The sequence below is a fragment of the Palaemon carinicauda genome, chromosome 38 (genome assembly GCF_036898095.1).
Source record: "Palaemon carinicauda isolate YSFRI2023 chromosome 38, ASM3689809v2, whole genome shotgun sequence".
Classification (NCBI taxonomy): Eukaryota; Metazoa; Arthropoda; class Malacostraca; order Decapoda; family Palaemonidae; genus Palaemon; species Palaemon carinicauda.
This window is the reverse complement of record NC_090762.1, coordinates 5,229,429-5,247,914: the sequence shown is the minus strand read 5'-3', so window position 1 is coordinate 5,247,914 and position 18,486 is coordinate 5,229,429. Positions and strand designations below refer to the sequence as shown.

Here is an 18,486-nt window from a genome sequence, read left to right as displayed (position 1 = left end):
GTGCGTGTTTGCAGGTATTTGACCTTAATTATACTGTAAAACTACGAAAATGGCAGTCAATTCTTTTTTTTTCTGAGACATTCCATATGGAGAAACTGCTTATCATTGATTAGGGACTGACTTATCACAATCAAGGCTAAATATCACAATCAAGACTAAATCGTATTTAAAGAGTGTGTATTTATATGCATATTTAATAGGCATATTAATAATCCAGTCAGAAAAAAACAGCAACATAAGCAGAGTGACCTACTTACATCTTTTGACAGTTCACACCCTTCTTCCTTTCAACTGTACAGTTCAACTGGCGAGGCATGTGGGCTGGCAAGCCTAATTTTAACTGTTGCTATCTTATCTGGCGAGATACCCCGACACATTAATAAAGCTTGTCTGTCAATTTCCAGGTTTTAATCGTGGGTTCGTGAGTAAGGGTACCCTGACACTTGCACGACTTTTTGCCACGAATTTGTCGTGGCAAGTCGTGACATTTTGTGGCACGAACTGGAAGATAAAAAAAAAAAAAAAAAAAAAAAAAAAAATACCTCAGATTCACAGCTGACCTGTCCACATTGACACGAACTGGCACGACAAGTTCACGCATAGTTTGCACACTTCCCGCATCGTCCCGACTAGTTCACGAACAGTTCGCGCATACTTCACGACCCGGTCACGAAATTTTGTCGTGACCAAAATTTTGAACATTTCAAAATTCTCGTCACGAAGGGTTTACGAACATTTCACGCCAGTTCACGACTCGAGTCGTGACAATACGTGCCACAAATTCGTGCAAGTAACAGCCTGGCTTAAGACTCGCAAACTGAGTTACTTTCCATGTCGAATTAGTTCAGAGGAAGGTTTTGAGTTTGAGTGAAGCTTGAATTCAAGAAACGATGTTGTGGAATTTGGGGTCATTATGAGGCCGAATTAAAACAATTTTTATATTTGAATTTATTCACTATCTAGTCACATATACCGCTAATTGCTCATATTCATAGTTTAACCTAAAATGTTAAACTAGCCTATTTTAGCAGTAATTCTATGCCATCGAATACTCATTTATATTACAGTGAAAACATTGTTTTACATTGTCAAAATATATATTATTATTATTATTATTATTACTATCCAAGCTACAACCCTAGTTGGAAAAGCAAGATGCTATAAGCCCAAGGGCCCCAATAGGGAAAAATAGCCCAGTGAGGAAAGGAAATAAGAAAATAAATAAATGAAGAGAACAAATTAACAATAAATCATTCTAAAAAAGGCAACAACGTCAAAACAGATATGTCATATATAAACTATTAACGTCAAAAACAAATATGTCATATATAAAATATAAAAAGACTCATGTCCGCCTGGTCAACAAAAAAGCATTTGCTCCAACTTTGAACTTTTGAAGTTCTACTGATTCAACCACCCGATTAGGAAGATCATTCCACAACTTGGTCACAGCTGGAATAAAACTTCTAGAGTACTGCGTAGTATTGAGCCCCATGATGGAGAAGGCCTGGCTATTAGAATTAACTGCTTGCCTAGTATTACGAACAGGAACATATTTACTTAAACCAAGTCATGTGATTAACATCACAGATTCTCAATCATCGAATATACTCTGCACTAAATGTCTCAGTAAGTTACAAGAAACACGGACAAATATAATAAAACAATTATAAAATTTATCATAAGACGATACTATATTTCTGTCATAATGCCACAGGATGGTTTTCACACCTTGCAGAAGAGACTTTAGTCTTCTAGGAGAAGGACATTCCAAAATCAAACCACTGTTCTCTAGTCTTGGGTAGTGCCATAGTCTCTGTACCATGGTCTTCCACTGTCTTGTGTTAGAGTTCTCTTGCTTGAGGGTACGCTTGGGCACACTATTCTATCTGATTTCTCTTCCTCTTGTTTTGTTAAAGTTTTTATATTTTATAAGGGAAATATTTATTTTAATGTAATTACTCTTCTTAAAATATTTTATTTTTCCTTGTTTCATTTCCTCACTGGGCTATTTTCCCTATTGGGGCCCCTGGGCTCATAGCATTCTGCAGGGTTGTAGCTTAGCAAGTAATAATAATAATAATGATAATAATGATAATAATAATAATAATAATAATAATAATAATAATAATAATAATAATAATGATAATAGAGAATCTTATTTCACTGGAAAATAAGACTATATAAATCTTAAAAAAAAAACAATAACAATTGTTTTTCCCTTAAACCTTACAGCATGGAAACACTGAGCAGAGTGATATATATGCAAGTATATATCGTATTCAATCGGTCACTTCTGTTTTCCACTTTTAATATACAGCTGTAATCAGAATCTTCCATTTCTTACAACTTTCTTTACCCTTAAGCTTTGATAAAGTTTTCTCTATTTCACTGTGACTTTTATCAAAATTCACATTCCTATTCTTAGCCTACTTTTAGTTTTATTTGGACAAAGGCTTATCAACCTCACTATCACTGCAATTGTACTCTTCTTCTACGACTGGTTTCAATCTTACTCTTTGTCAAGGCTTATCTATCGCCCTGCCACGAGCTTTTAACATTCTAGGACACACCATCGACTTCCTCTGTCATGTGTTTCTAAAACTGTAGGACACATCATCAGGTTCCTCTGTCATGAGTTTCTATAATTCTAGGATACACCATCGAGTTCCACTGTCATGAGTTTCTATAATTCTAGGAAACACCAGCGAGTTCCACTGTCATGAGTTTCTAAAATTGTAGGACACATCAGGTTCCCCTGTCATGAGTTTCTATAATTCTAGGACACACCATCGAGTTCCTCTGTCATGAGTTTATAAAATTCTGGGACACACCATCGAGTTCCTCTGTCATGAGTTTCTATAATTCTAGGACACACCATCGAGTTCCTCTGTCATGAGTTTCTAAAATTCTGGGACACATCATCGGGTTCCTCTGTCTTGAGTTTCCAAAATTCTAGGACACACCATCGAGTTCCTCTGTCTTGAGTTTCCAAAATTCTAGGACACACCATCGAGTTCCTCTGTCTTGAGTTTCCAAAATTCTAGGACACACCATCGAGTTCCTCTGTCATGAGTTTCCATAATTCTAGGACACACCATCGAGTTCCTCTGTCTTGAGTTTCCAAAATTCTAGGACACACCATCGAGTTCCTCTGTCTTGAGTTTCCAAAATTCTAGGACACACCATCGAGTTCCTCTGTCTTGAGTTTCCATAATTCTAGGACACACCATCGAGTTCCTCTGCCATGAGTTTCTATAATTCTAGGACACACCATCGAGTTCCTCTGTCATGAGTTTCCATAATTCTAGGACACACCATCGAGTTCCTCTGTCTTGAGTTTCCATAATTCTAGGACACACCATCGAGTTCCTCTGTCATGTGTTTCCATAATTCTAGGACACACCATCGAGTTCCTCTGTCATGAGTTTCCATAATTCTAGGACACACCATCGAGTTCCTATGTCATGAGTTTCCATAATTCTAGGACACACCATCGAGTTCCTCTGTCATGAGTTTCCATAATTCTAGGACATACCATCGAGTTCCTCTGTCATGAGTTTCCATAATTCTAGGACACACCATCGAGTTCCTCTGTCTTGAGTTTCCATAATTCTAGGACACACCATCGAGTTCCTATGTCATGAGTTTCCATAATTCTAGGACACACCATCGAGTTCCTGTGTCACGAGTTTCTATAATTCTAGGACACACCATCGAGTTCCTCTGTCTTGAGTTTCCATAATTCTAGGACACACCATAGAGTTCCTATTTCATGAATTTCCATAATTCTAGGACACACCATCGAGTTCCTGTGTCATGAGTTTCTATAATTCTAGGACACACCATCGAGTTCCTCTGTCATGAGTTTCCATAATTCTAGGACACACCATCGAGTTCCTATGTCATGAGTTTCCATAATTCTAGGACACACCATCGAGTTCCTATGTCATGAGTTTCCATAATTCTAGGACACACCATCGAGTTCCTGTGTCACGAGTTTCTATAATTCTAGCTCACACCATCGAGTTCCTCTGTCTTGAGTTTCCATAATTCTAGGACACACCATCGAGTTCCTATGTCATGAGTTTCTATAATTCTGGGACACACCATCGAGTTCCTCTGTCTTGAGTTTCCATAATTCTGGGACACACCATCGAGTTCCTCTGTCTTGAGTTTCTATAATTCTAGGATACACCATCGAGTTCCACTGTCATGAGTTTCTATAATTCTAGGAAACACCAGCGAGTTCCACTGTCATGAGTTTCTAAAATTGTAGGACACATCAGGTTCCCCTGTCATGAGTTTCTATAATTCTAGGACACACCATCGAGTTCCTCTGTCATGAGTTTATAAAATTCTGGGACACACCATCGAGTTCCTCTGTCATGAGTTTCTATAATTCTAGGACACACCATCGAGTTCCTCTGTCATGAGTTTCTAAAATTCTGGGACACATCATCGGGTTCCTCTGTCTTGAGTTTCCAAAATTCTAGGACACACCATCGAGTTCCTCTGTCTTGAGTTTCCAAAATTCTAGGACACACCATCGAGTTCCTCTGTCTTGAGTTTCCAAAATTCTAGGACACACCATCGAGTTCCTCTGTCATGAGTTTCCATAATTCTAGGACACACCATCGAGTTCCTCTGTCTTGAGTTTCCAAAATTCTAGGACACACCATCGAGTTCCTCTGTCTTGAGTTTCCAAAATTCTAGGACACACCATCGAGTTCCTCTGTCTTGAGTTTCCATAATTCTAGGACACACCATCGAGTTCCTCTGCCATGAGTTTCTATAATTCTAGGACACACCATCGAGTTCCTCTGTCATGAGTTTCCATAATTCTAGGACACACCATCGAGTTCCTCTGTCTTGAGTTTCCATAATTCTAGGACACACCATCGAGTTCCTCTGTCATGTGTTTCCATAATTCTAGGACACACCATCGAGTTCCTCTGTCATGAGTTTCCATAATTCTAGGACACACCATCGAGTTCCTATGTCATGAGTTTCCATAATTCTAGGACACACCATCGAGTTCCTCTGTCATGAGTTTCCATAATTCTAGGACATACCATCGAGTTCCTCTGTCATGAGTTTCCATAATTCTAGGACACACCATCGAGTTCCTCTGTCTTGAGTTTCCATAATTCTAGGACACACCATCGAGTTCCTATGTCATGAGTTTCCATAATTCTAGGACACACCATCGAGTTCCTGTGTCACGAGTTTCTATAATTCTAGGACACACCATCGAGTTCCTCTGTCTTGAGTTTCCATAATTCTAGGACACACCATAGAGTTCCTATTTCATGAGTTTCCATAATTCTAGGACACACCATCGAGTTCCTGTGTCATGAGTTTCTATAATTCTAGGACACACCATCGAGTTCCTCTGTCATGAGTTTCCATAATTCTAGGACACACAATCGAGTTCCTATGTCATGAGTTTCCATAATTCTAGGACACACCATCGAGTTCCTATGTCATGAGTTTCCATAATTCTAGGACACACCATCGAGTTCCTGTGTCACGAGTTTCTATAATTCTAGCTCACACCATCGAGTTCCTCTGTCTTGAGTTTCCATAATTCTAGGACACACCATCGAGTTCCTATGTCATGAGTTTCTATAATTCTGGGACACACCATCGAGTTCCTCTGTCTTGAGTTTCCATAATTCTAGGACACACCATCGAGTTCCTATGTCTTGAGTTTCCATAATTCTAGGACACACCATCGAGTTCCTATGTCATGAGTTTCCATAATTCTAGGACACACCATCGAGTTCCTATGTCATGAGTTTCTATAATTCTAGGACACACCATCGAGTTCCTCTGTCTTGAGTTTCCATAATTCTAGGACACACCATCGAGTTCCTGTGTCATGAGTTTCCATAATTCTAGGACACACCATTGAGTTCCTCTGTCATGAGTTTCCATAATTCTAGGACACACCATCGAGTTCCTGTGTCATGAGTTTCCATAATTCTAGGACACACCAGCGAGTTCCTGTGTCATGAGTTTCCATAATTCTAGGACACACCATCGAGTTCCTGTGTCATGAGTTTCCATAATTCTAGGACACACCATCGAGTTCCTGTGTCATGAGTTTCCATAATTCTAGGACACACCATCGAGTTCCTGTGTCATGAGTTTCTATAATTCTAGAACACACCATCGAGTTCCTCTGTCTTGAGTTTCCATAATTCTAGGACACACCATCGAGTTCCTGTGTCATGAGTTTCTATAATTCTAGAACACACCATCGAGTTCCTCTGTCTTGAGTTTCCATAATTCTAGGACACACCATCGAGTTCCTGTGTCATGAGTTTCTATAATTCTAGAACACACCATCGAGTTCCTCTGTCTTGAGTTTCCATAATTCTAGGACACACCATCGAGTTCCTGTGTCATGAGTTTCTATAATTCTAGAACACACCATCGAGTTCCTCTGTCTTGAGTTTCCATAATTCTAGGACACACCATCGAGTTCCTGTGTCATGAGTTTCTATAATTCTAGGACACACCATCGAGTTCCTATGTCATGAGTTTCTATAATTCTAGGACACACCATCGAGTTCCTGTGTCACGAGTTTCTATAATTCTAGAACACACCATCGAGTTCCTCTGTCTTGAGTTTCTATAATTCTAGGACACACCATCGAGTTCCTCTGTCTTGAGTTTCTATAATTCTAGGACACACCATCGAGTTCCTGTGTCACGAGTTTCTATAATTCTAGGACACACCATCGAGTTCCTCTGTCATGACTTTCCATAATTCTAGGACACACCATCGATTTTCCTCTGTCATGAGTTTCTATAATTCTAGGACACACCATCGAGTTCCTCTGTCATGAGTTTCCATAATTCTAGGACACACCATCGAGTTCCTCTGTCTTGAGTTTCCATAATTCTAGGACACACCATCGAGTTCCTCTGTCATGAGTTTCTATAATTCTAGGACACACCATCGAGTTCCTCTGTCATGACTTTCCATAATTCTAGGACACACCATCGAGTTCCTGTGTCACGAGTTTCTATAATTCTAGGACACACCATCGAGTTCCTCTGTCATGACTTTCCATAATTCTAGGACACACCATCGAGTTCCTCTGTCTTGAGTTTCCATAATTCTAGGACACACCATCGAGTTCCTCTGTCATGAGTTTCTATAATTCTAGGACACACCATCGAGTTCCTCTGTCATGAGTTTCCATAATTCTAGGACACACCATCGAGTTCCTCTGTCTTGAGTTTCCATAATTCTAGGACACACCATCGAGTTCCTCTGTCTTGAGTTTCTATAATTCTAGGACACACCATCGAGTTCCTATGTCATGAGTTTCTATAATTCTAGGACACACCATCGAGTTCCTGTGTCATGAGTTTCTATAATTCTAGGACACACCATCGAGTTCCTCCGTCATGAGTTTCCATAATTCTAGGACACACCATCGAGTTCCTCTGTCTTGAGTTTCTATAATTCTAGGACACACCATCGAGTTCCTATGTCATGAGTTTCTATAATTCTAGGACACACCATCGAGTTCCTGTGTCATGAGTTTCTATAATTCTAGGACACACCATCGAGTTCCTCTGTCATGAGTTTCCATAATTCTAGGACACACCATCGAGTTCCTATGTCATGAGTTTCTATAATTCTGGGACACACCATCGAGTTCCTGTGTCACGAGTTTCTATAATTCTAGGACACACCATCGAGTTCCTCTGTCTTGAGTTTCCATAATTCTAGGACACACCATCGAGTTCCTATGTCATGAGTTTCCATAATTCTAGGACACACCATCGAGTTCCTGTGTCACGAGTTTCTATAATTCTAGGACACACCATCGAGTTCCTCTGTCATGAGTTTCCATAATTCTAGGACACACCATCGAGTTCCTCTGTCTTGAGTTCCCATAATTCTAGGACACACCATCGAGTTCCTCTGTCATGAGTTTCTATAATTCTAGGACACACCATCGAGTTCCTCTGTCATGAGTATCTATAATTCTAGGACACACCATCGAGTTCCTCTGTCTTGAGTTTCTATAATTCTAGAACACACCATCGAGTTCCTCTGTCTTGAGTTTCTATAATTCTAGGACACACCATCGAGTTCCTCTGTCTTGAGTTTCTATAATTCTAGGACACCATCGAGTTCCTCTGTCTTGAGTTTCCATAATTCTAGGACACACCATCGAGTTCCTGTGTCATGAGTTTCTATAATTCTAGAACACACCATCGAGTTCCTCTGTCTTGAGTTTCTATAATTCTAGGACACACCATCGAGTTCCTGTGTCATGAGTTTCTATAATTCTAGGACACACCATCGAGTTCCTCTGTCTTGAGTTTCTATAATTCTGGGACACACCATCGAGTTCCTCTGTCATGAGTTTCCATAATTCTAGAACACACCATCGAGTTCCTCTGTCTTGAGTTTCTATAATTCTAGGACACCATCGAGTTCCTGTGTCTTGAGTTTCCATAATTCTAGGACACACCATCGAGTTCCTCTGTCTTGAGTTTCTATAATTCTAGGACACCATCGAGTTCCTCTGTCTTGAGTTTCCATAATTCTAGGACACACCATCGAGTTCCTGTGTCATGAGTTTCTATAATTCTAGGACACACCATCGAGTTCCTCTGTCTTGAGTTTCTATAATTCTAGGACACACCATCGAGTTCCTGTGTCATGAGTTTCTATAATTCTAGGACACCATCGAGTTCCTCTGTCTTGAGTTTCCATAATTCTAGGACACACCATCGAGTTCCTATGTCATGAGTTTCCATAATTCTAGGACACACCATCGAGTTCCTGTGTCATGAGTTTCTATAATTCTAGGACACACCATCGAGTTCCTCTGTCTTGAGTTTCTATAATTCTAGGACACACCATCGAGTTCCTCTGTCACGAGTTTCTATAATTCTAGGACACACCATCGAGTTCCTCTGTCATGAGTTTCTATAATTCTAGGACACACCATCGAGTTCCTCTGTCTTGAGTTTCCATAATTCTAGGACACACCATCGAGTTCCTATGTCATGAGTTTCCATAATTCTAGCACACACCATCGAGTTCCTGTGTCACGAGTTTCTATAATTCTAGGACACACCATCGAGTTCCTCTGTCTTGAGTTTCCATAATTCTAGGACACACCATAGAGTTCCTATTTCATGAGTTTCCATAATTCTAGGACACACCATCGAGTTCCTGTGTCATGAGTTTCTATAATTCTAGGACACACCATCGAGTTCCTCTGTCATGAGTTTCCATAATTCTAGGACACACCATCGAGTTCCTATGTCATGAGTTTCCATAATTCTAGGACACACCATCGAGTTCCTATGTCATGAGTTTCCATAATTCTAGGACACACCATCGAGTTCCTGTGTCACGAGTTTCTATAATTCTAGCTCACACCATCGAGTTCCTCTGTCTTGAGTTTCCATAATTCTAGGACACACCATCGAGTTCCTATGTCATGAGTTTCTATAATTCTGGGACACACCATCGAGTTCCTCTGTCTTGAGTTTCCATAATTCTAGGACACACCATCGAGTTCCTATGTCTTGAGTTTCCATAATTCTAGGACACACCATCGAGTTCCTATGTCATGAGTTTCCATAATTCTAGGACACACCATCGAGTTCCTATGTCATGAGTTTCTATAATTCTAGGACACACCATCGAGTTCCTCTGTCTTGAGTTTCCATAATTCTAGGACACACCATCGAGTTCCTGTGTCATGAGTTTCCATAATTCTAGGACACACCATTGAGTTCCTCTGTCATGAGTTTCCATAATTCTAGGACACACCATCGAGTTCCTGTGTCATGAGTTTCCATAATTCTAGGACACACCATCGAGTTCCTGTGTCATGAGTTTCCATAATTCTAGGACACACCATCGAGTTCCTGTGTCATGAGTTTCCATAATTCTAGGACACACCATCGAGTTCCTGTGTCATGAGTTTCCATAATTCTAGGACACACCATCGAGTTCCTGTGTCATGAGTTTCTATAATTCTAGAACACACCATCGAGTTCCTCTGTCTTGAGTTTCCATAATTCTAGGACACACCATCGAGTTCCTGTGTCATGAGTTTCTATAATTCTAGAACACACCATCGAGTTCCTCTGTCTTGAGTTTCCATAATTCTAGGACACACCATCGAGTTCCTGTGTCATGAGTTTCTATAATTCTAGAACACACCATCGAGTTCCTCTGTCTTGAGTTTCCATAATTCTAGGACACACCATCGAGTTCCTGTGTCATGAGTTTCTATAATTCTAGAACACACCATCGAGTTCCTCTGTCTTGAGTTTCCATAATTCTAGGACACACCATCGAGTTCCTGTGTCTTGAGTTTCTATAATTCTAGGACACACCATCGAGTTCCTATGTCATGAGTTTCTATAATTCTAGGACACACCATCGAGTTCCTGTGTCACGAGTTTCTATAATTCTAGGACACACCATCGAGTTCCTCTGTCTTGAGTTTCTATAATTCTAGGACACACCATCGAGTTCCTCTGTCTTGAGTTTCTATAATTCTAGGACACACCATCGAGTTCCTCTGTCATGAGTTTCTATAATTCTAGGACACACCATCGAGTTCCTCTGTCATGAGTTTCTATAATTCTAGGACACACCATCGATTTTCCTCTGTCATGAGTTTCCATAATTCTAGGACACACCATCGAGTTCCTCTGTCATGAGTTTCCATAATTCTAGGACACACCATCGAGTTCCTCTGTCTTGAGTTTCCATAATTCTAGGACACACCATCGAGTTCCTCTGTCTTGAGTTTCTATAATTCTAGGACACACCATCGAGTTCCTCTGTCTTGAGTTTCCATAATTCTAGGACACACCATCGAGTTCCTATGTCATGAGTTTCCATAATTCTAGGACACATCATCGAGTTCCTCTGTCATGAGTTTCTATAATTCTAGGACACACCATCGAGTTCCTCTGTCTTGAGTTTCCATAATTCTAGGACACACCATCGAGTTCCTATGTCATGAGTTTCCATAATTCTAGGACACACCATCGAGTTCCTCTGTCATGAGTTTCTATAATTCTAGGACACACCATCGAGTTCCTGTGTCATGAGTTTCTATAATTCTAGGACACACCATCGAGTTCCTGTGTCATGAGTTTCCATAATTCTAGGACACACCATCGAGTTCCTGTGTCATGAGTTTCTATAATTCTAGGACACCATCGAGTTCCTCTGTCTTGGGTTTCCATAATTCTAGGACACACCATCGAGTTCCTATGTCATGAGTTTCCATAATTCTAGGACACACCATCGAGTTCCTGTGTCACGAGTTTCTATAATTCTAGGACACACCATCGAGTTCCTGTGTCACGAGTTTCTATAATTCTAGGACACACCATCGAGTTCCTATGTCATGAGTTTCCATAATTCTAGGACACACCATCGAGTTCCTGTGTCACGAGTTTCTATAATTCTAGGACACACCATCGAGTTCCTATGTCATGAGTTTCTATAATTCTGGGACACACCATCGAGTTCCTGTGTCACGAGTTTCTATAATTCTAGGACACACCATCGAGTTCCTATGTCATGAGTTTCTATAATTCTGGGACACACCATCGAGTTCCTGTGTCATGAGTTTCTATAATTCTGGGACACACCATCAAGTTCCACTGTCATGTGTTTCTATAATTCTGGGACACACCATCAAGTTCCACTGTCATGTGTTTCTATAATTCTGGGACACACCATCGAGTTCCTATGTCATGAGTTTCTATAATTCTAGGACACACCATCAAGTTCCACTGTCATGTGTTTCTATAATTCTGGGACACACCATCAAGTTCCACTGTCATGTGTTTCTATAATTCTGGGACACACCATCGAGTTCCTGTGTCATGAGTTTCTATAATTCTGGGACACACCATCAAGTTCCACTGTCATGTGTTTCTATAATTCTGGGACACACCATCGAGTTCCTGTGTCATGAGTTTCTATAATTCTGGGACACACCATCAAGTTCCACTGTCATGTGTTTCTATAATTCTGGGACACACCATCAAGTTCCACTGTCATGTGTTTCTATAATTCTGGGACACACCATCGAGTTCCTATGTCATGAGTTTCTATAATTCTGGGACACACCATCAAGTTCCACTGTCATGAGTTTCTATAATTCTAGGACACACCATCGAGTTCCTATGTCATGAGTTTCTATAATTCTGGGACACACCATCGAGTTCCTATGTCATGAGTTTCTATAATTTTGGGACACACCATCAAGTTCCACTGTCATGTGTTTCTATAATTCTGGGACACACCATCGAGTTCCTATGTCATGAGTTTCTATAATTCTAGGACACACCATCAAGTTCCACTGTCATGAGTTTCTAAAATTGTAGGACACACCATCAGGTTCCATTGTCATGAATTTCTATAATTGTAGGACACATCATCATGTTCTACTGTCATGAGTTTCTAAAATTCTGGGACACACCATCAAGTTCCACTGTCATGTGTTTCTATAATTCTGGGACACACCATCAAGTTCCACTGTCATGTGTTTCTATAATTCTGGGACACACCATCGAGTTCCTGTGTCATGAGTTTCTATAATTCTGGGACACACCATCAAGTTCCACTGTCATGTGTTTCTATAATTCTGGGACACACCATCAAGTTCCACTGTCATGTGTTTCTATAATTCTGGGACACACCATCGAGCTCCTATGTCATGAGTTTCTATAATTCTGGGACACACCATCAAGTTCCACTGTCATGAGTTTCTATAATTCTGGGACACACCATCGAGTTCCTATGTCATGAGTTTCTATAATTCTGGGACACACCATCGAGTTCCTGTGTCATGAGTTTCTATAATTCTAGGACACACCATCGAGTTCCACTGTCATGTGTTTCTATAATTCTGGGACACACCATCAAGTTCCACTGTCTTGAGTTTCCATAATTCTAGGACACACCATCGAGTTCCTATGTCATGAGTTTCTATAATTCTGGGACACACCATCGAGTTCCTGTGTCACGAGTTTCTATAATTCTAGGACACACCATCGAGTTCCTATGTCATGAGTTTCTATAATTCTGGGACACACCATCGAGTTCCTGTGTCATGAGTTTCTATAATTCTGGGACACACCATCAAGTTCCACTGTAATGTGTTTCTATAATTCTGGGACACACCATCAAGTTCCACTGTCATGTGTTTCTATAATTCTGGGACACACCATCAAGTTCCACTGACATGTGTTTCTATAATTCTGGGACACACCATCAAGTTCCTGTGTCATGAGTTTCTATAATTCTGGGACACACCATCAAGTTCCTGTGTCATGAGTTTCTATAATTCTGGGACACACCATCGAGTTCCTATGTCATGAGTTTCTATAATTCTAGGACACACCATCAAGTTCCCCTGTCATGAGTTTCTAAAATTGTAGGACACACCATCAGGTTCCATTGTCATGAATTTCTATAATTGTAGGACACATCATCATGTTCTACTGTCATGAGTTTCTAAAATTCTGGGACACACCATCAAGTTCCACTGTCATGTGTTTCTATAATTCTGGGACACACCATCAAGTTCCACTGTCATGTGTTTCTATAATTCTGGGACAACCATCAAGTTCCACTGTCATGTGTTTCTATAATTCTGGGACACACCATCAAGTTCCACTGTCATGTGTTTCTATAATTCTGGGACACACCATCAAGTTCCACTGTCATGTGTTTCTATAATTCTGGGACACACCATCAAGTTCCACTGTCATGTGTTTCTATAATTCTGGGACAACCATCAAGTTCCACTGTCATGTGTTTCTATAATTCTGGGACACACCATCAAGTTCCACTGTCATGTGTTTCTATAATTCTGGGACACACCATCAAGTTCCACTGTCATGTGTTTCTATAATTCTGGGACACACCATCAAGTTCCTGTGTCATGAGTTTCTATAATTCTGGGACACACCATCGAGTTCCTGTGTCATGAGTTTCTATAATTCTGGGACACACCATCAAGTTCCACTGTCATATGTTTCTATAATTTTGGGACACACCATCAAGTTCCACTGTCATGTGTTTCTATAATTCTGGGACACACCATCAAGTTCCACTGTCATGTGTTTCTATAATTCTGGGACACACCATCAAGTTCCCCTGTCATGAGTTTCTAAAATTGTAGGACACACCATCAGGTTCCATTGTCATGAATTTCTATAATTGTAGGACACATCATCATGTTCTACTGTCATGAGTTTCTAAAATTATGGGACACACCATTGAGTTCCCCTGTCATGAGGTTCTAAAATTCTAGGACACATCACCAGGTTTCCTTGTCGCCAGCTTCTATAATTCTAGGATTATGGAAAACATGAATGGTTGTCAAAATAAAAGAAGGATCTTGTCAAGATTAGCGAGCCCAACATTTCCATGTCAAGATTAAGGAACCCTATTTTCTACATGTAAAGAATAACGAACCCAATTTTCCACATGTAAAGAATAGCGAACCCAATTAATCTCACGTCAAGAATAATGAACCCGGTGATGGTTGGGTTCGCTAATCTTTGATATGAAATGTTCTGGACTATAAAGAAAAAATAGAAAAGGTAAATTAGGAAAAAACATGTTGGAAATATAAATGATCACTCTACTGATGGAAGAAAAATGAATGAGTTAAAAGCTTTATATTAGAATCAATATCTTATGAGTCTTAAAGAGTTAAAAGTAAATTAAAACCATCTTAGGAATCAAAAGGAAATTGAGAAGCAATTCGATGACAGAAGTCAATTAATCTGTTATCCGTATTTCGTTCCATTCACATAAACTGGTTCAAATATCTTGGTAGGAATTCCCGCTTGCATCCTCGCATGTTCTTGACTTTTGCTTTATGCTTTGCCCAATACGACTTAATATGCTGTGTGAGGGTCAACGAAGTGCAAAGAGTGGTTCCCGGTTCTGTGCTGGTAGTTTTGATTATTTGCTATATTTCTATAGGCTCGCCATTCATCGCTGTGAAAAGTTGATCCATGTCTCACTACTTTTTCTATTATTGGTAGAAATGTCTCTTGGTCCCTGTGTTCCACTATTTCCATATATCCAATTGCGGGGATGTACTAGTATCTACCAAGCCAAAAAACCCAGACTTGGTACGTAGGGGATCGTTCTCGATGGTGTCTAGGTTTATGTGAAAAGCACGATTCATTTTATATTATATCGAATAGATGAAAACCATTTTTGAAGGACTTAGGTAAATACTCAACCAGCTGTTTAGGTAAGTAGGACAAAAATTTAACTAGCTGATTAAGTGAATAGCAAAATGATTAACAAGTAAATAGAAGCTTTAAGTAGCAATTGAATCCTATTTTCACATGTCAAGAATAGGGAACCCAATTTACCACATGTCAAGAATAAGGAACTCAATTTTCCACATGTAAAAAATAACGAACCCAGTTATTCTCATGTTAAGAATAACGAACCCGGTGATGGTTGGGTTCGCTAATCTTGACAAGATCCTAAAAGAATTTATATTTTAATAAAAAATAAATTTAATGAAAAACTACCATAACTATTGTCTTCATCAGCAGCCGTAGATACCTTTAGTTTTGTGACACATCAGAATATCCTTTTGTTATTATTATTATTATTATTATTATTATTATTATTATTATTATTATTATTATTATTATTATTATTATTATTATTATCATTATTTTCATTATTATTATTATTATATTTTTAATATTATTATTGTCATTATTTTTATTATTATTATTATTATTATTATTATTATTATATTTTTACTATTATTATATTTTTACTATTATTATTATTATTATTATCGTTATTTTCATTATTATTATTATTATTATTATATATATATATACTATTATTATTATTATCATTATTTTTATTATTATTATTATTATTATTATTATTATTATTATTATTATTATTATTATTATTACTATTATTATCATCATCGTCATTATTATTATTATTATTATTATTATTGTTGTTGTTGTTGGTATTATTATTATTATTATTATTATTATTATTATTATTATTAGTTGGAAAAGCAAGTTGCTCTAAGCCCAAGGGCTCCAATAGGAAAAAATAGCCCTGTGAGGAAAGAAATTAAACCATGAAAAATAATGAATAAATAATATGAAATATAAAAAAATAAGTAATAACGTTAAAAAATATTATATATAAACTATGAAGAGAGACTTATATCAACCTGTTCAACATAAAAACATTCGCTGACTAGGAAGACAATTTCACAATCTGTTCACAGCTTGAATAAAACTTCTATAGTTGAGCATCATGGTAGAGAAGGCAAGGCTTTCAGAACTGACTGCATACCTAATTCTATTTTTACGTATAGGGATAGTACAGTCTGCAGACATACGAATGCAAAGGTTGGTCAAAATTATGACAAAATATTTAATGTATTATGCATAATGAACTAACTGAACGACGATAGTTCCTAAGACCGCGGGTAAAGTAGTACATATTATTATTATTATTATTATTATTATTATTATTATTATTATTATTATTATTATTATTATTATTTTCTTTTTTTCTTTTTTTAGATAACATTATTATTGTGTAACAGGGGGATCAGAGAAAACATATAAGATAGTGATTTTAATAATGACGTAAATGTAGTAGGGTATGTTTTACTTTAATATATCTGTTATATGTTTATTAAGATTACCAAATTATTCATATGATTTTATATTCATATCTGCCTACTAATTTCATATTTATATCTGCCTACTAAAGTTGTGATCAGTATTATACGGTCTTTTATTTAATGTTCATAAGACTGATAATCTTAAGACCAAACGGATGTAATCACGTTGAAAAGGCTTACTATTTATCGAGCATGTTTATTTTTTAGTCTTTTTTTGTATATTCTTGAACAAGTTTTATAATTTAACTTATTTTACCCACTTTTTAACAGCTTTTCTTTATAATTTATTATTTTCATCTATATGGCATTCCACGCAAAAGTGTCTAGCTAACAATCTTAAATTCGGTACTTTCTTTACCTTACTTTACTTTAAGAGCTGTTTTTCCAGTCCTATACAGCAGGGAACCCGACTCTTTACAGAACCTACACAGTCATTTTATCATGTTCATTCGAAAGCATTCAACATTTCATATCGCGTATTGCTCGTTTAATGTTAAATCGTCACTATCGAAGCACTCACAGATTATAAAAGTCCTCAGTTTCGTCTTGAAAGCCTTAATATCTTCAATCATTCGGATGTTTCGTTAGAGCTTATTATATAGTCTCGGGGCCGCATGCTCAAAGGCTTTAGACTCTAGAGCCTACAGTAGACTAATTTATCTATAGTCCATTTCTTTTAGCGATGCATATTTGCAATGACTCGCAATGGTACCCTTTTAGCTCGGTAAAGTTTCCTGATCGCTGATTGGTTAGAATTATCTCGTCCAACCAATCAGCGATCCGGAAACTTTTCCGAGCTAAAAGGGCACCGCTGCGAGTCGGTGCAAATATGCATCGCTAAAAGAAATTGACTATAGGTTATAAATGTTTGAAACCATCTGTAACTATTCTCGTGTTAATACGATTTGTTGGCTGCACAATATGTAGCAATTCTCTTAGATATTTTGGACGTCCGGTTCTGATAACTGTATGGGTTATTGTACATATTCTAAACTTGATTCTAGCTTCAATAGGCAGCTAGTGTAAATTAATTTGTATAGGAGTGATCCTTTCTCGAGGTGGACACCTTTTATCAGTCTTGCTCCAGTTTATATTTTGTAATTTCGTACGTTGTACTTTTGGTAGATTGTAGTAGATGGAGAACAGTAGTCAGTCTTGGTAATAGCAGTTTATCACAAGTTTCTTTACTGAATATTCATCCAGGTACTTTATTTATAAAAGCAATGTTTGTAAGATGATAACCAGCAGTTTTTAGTACATTATTCATTTATGCATTAAAAGACAAGTTACAGTCGAGAGATACGCCCAGATCATGAACTTTATTAGTTATCAGGAGAGTCGTTATTTATGTTCATTTAAATATCACATAAGTTTCTCATGATGTTTTTTCTTTCCCCACCAATAAACTCAATTTTATTTTTATTTAATTTAGTTGTTTGATTGTTATGCATCCCCTATCACTATCAAGAATTCGGTTTAGAGTTTCAACAGTGTCCCATATCATGAATGGAGAAGTAAAATTGTGTATCATCTGCAAATAGTTTGTTACTTCACACTACGCCTTTGTAGTATTTTTGATGGACCAATAGCATAGATACAAAATAAAATTGGGTCTATTACACTCCCCCGAGGTACCCCCTTTGTTTAAAGGTTCATATGATGAATAAGAGTTTCCAATTTGCACACAGTAATTTTTGCCAACCAAGTAGTCTTTCAGGTATTCGAAAGCTTGATCTTCAACACCGATGGACCGTAGATC

The 18,486-nt window shown here is 38.0% G+C and overlaps 1 protein-coding gene across 1 annotated transcript in view; it reads right to left on the bottom strand.

The window, feature by feature from the left end:
- Positions 1 to 350, bottom strand: part of LOC137630397 (uncharacterized) — a 56,363-nt gene extending 56,013 nt beyond the window's left edge. The window contains exon 1 of the mRNA XM_068361845.1: positions 258 to 350. Coding sequence (XP_068217946.1) covers positions 258 to 316 — 59 coding nt within the window. The 5' untranslated portion in view covers positions 317 to 350. The remainder of the gene's footprint in view (positions 1 to 257) is intronic.
- Positions 351 to 18,486: the final 18,136 nt, after the last annotated feature.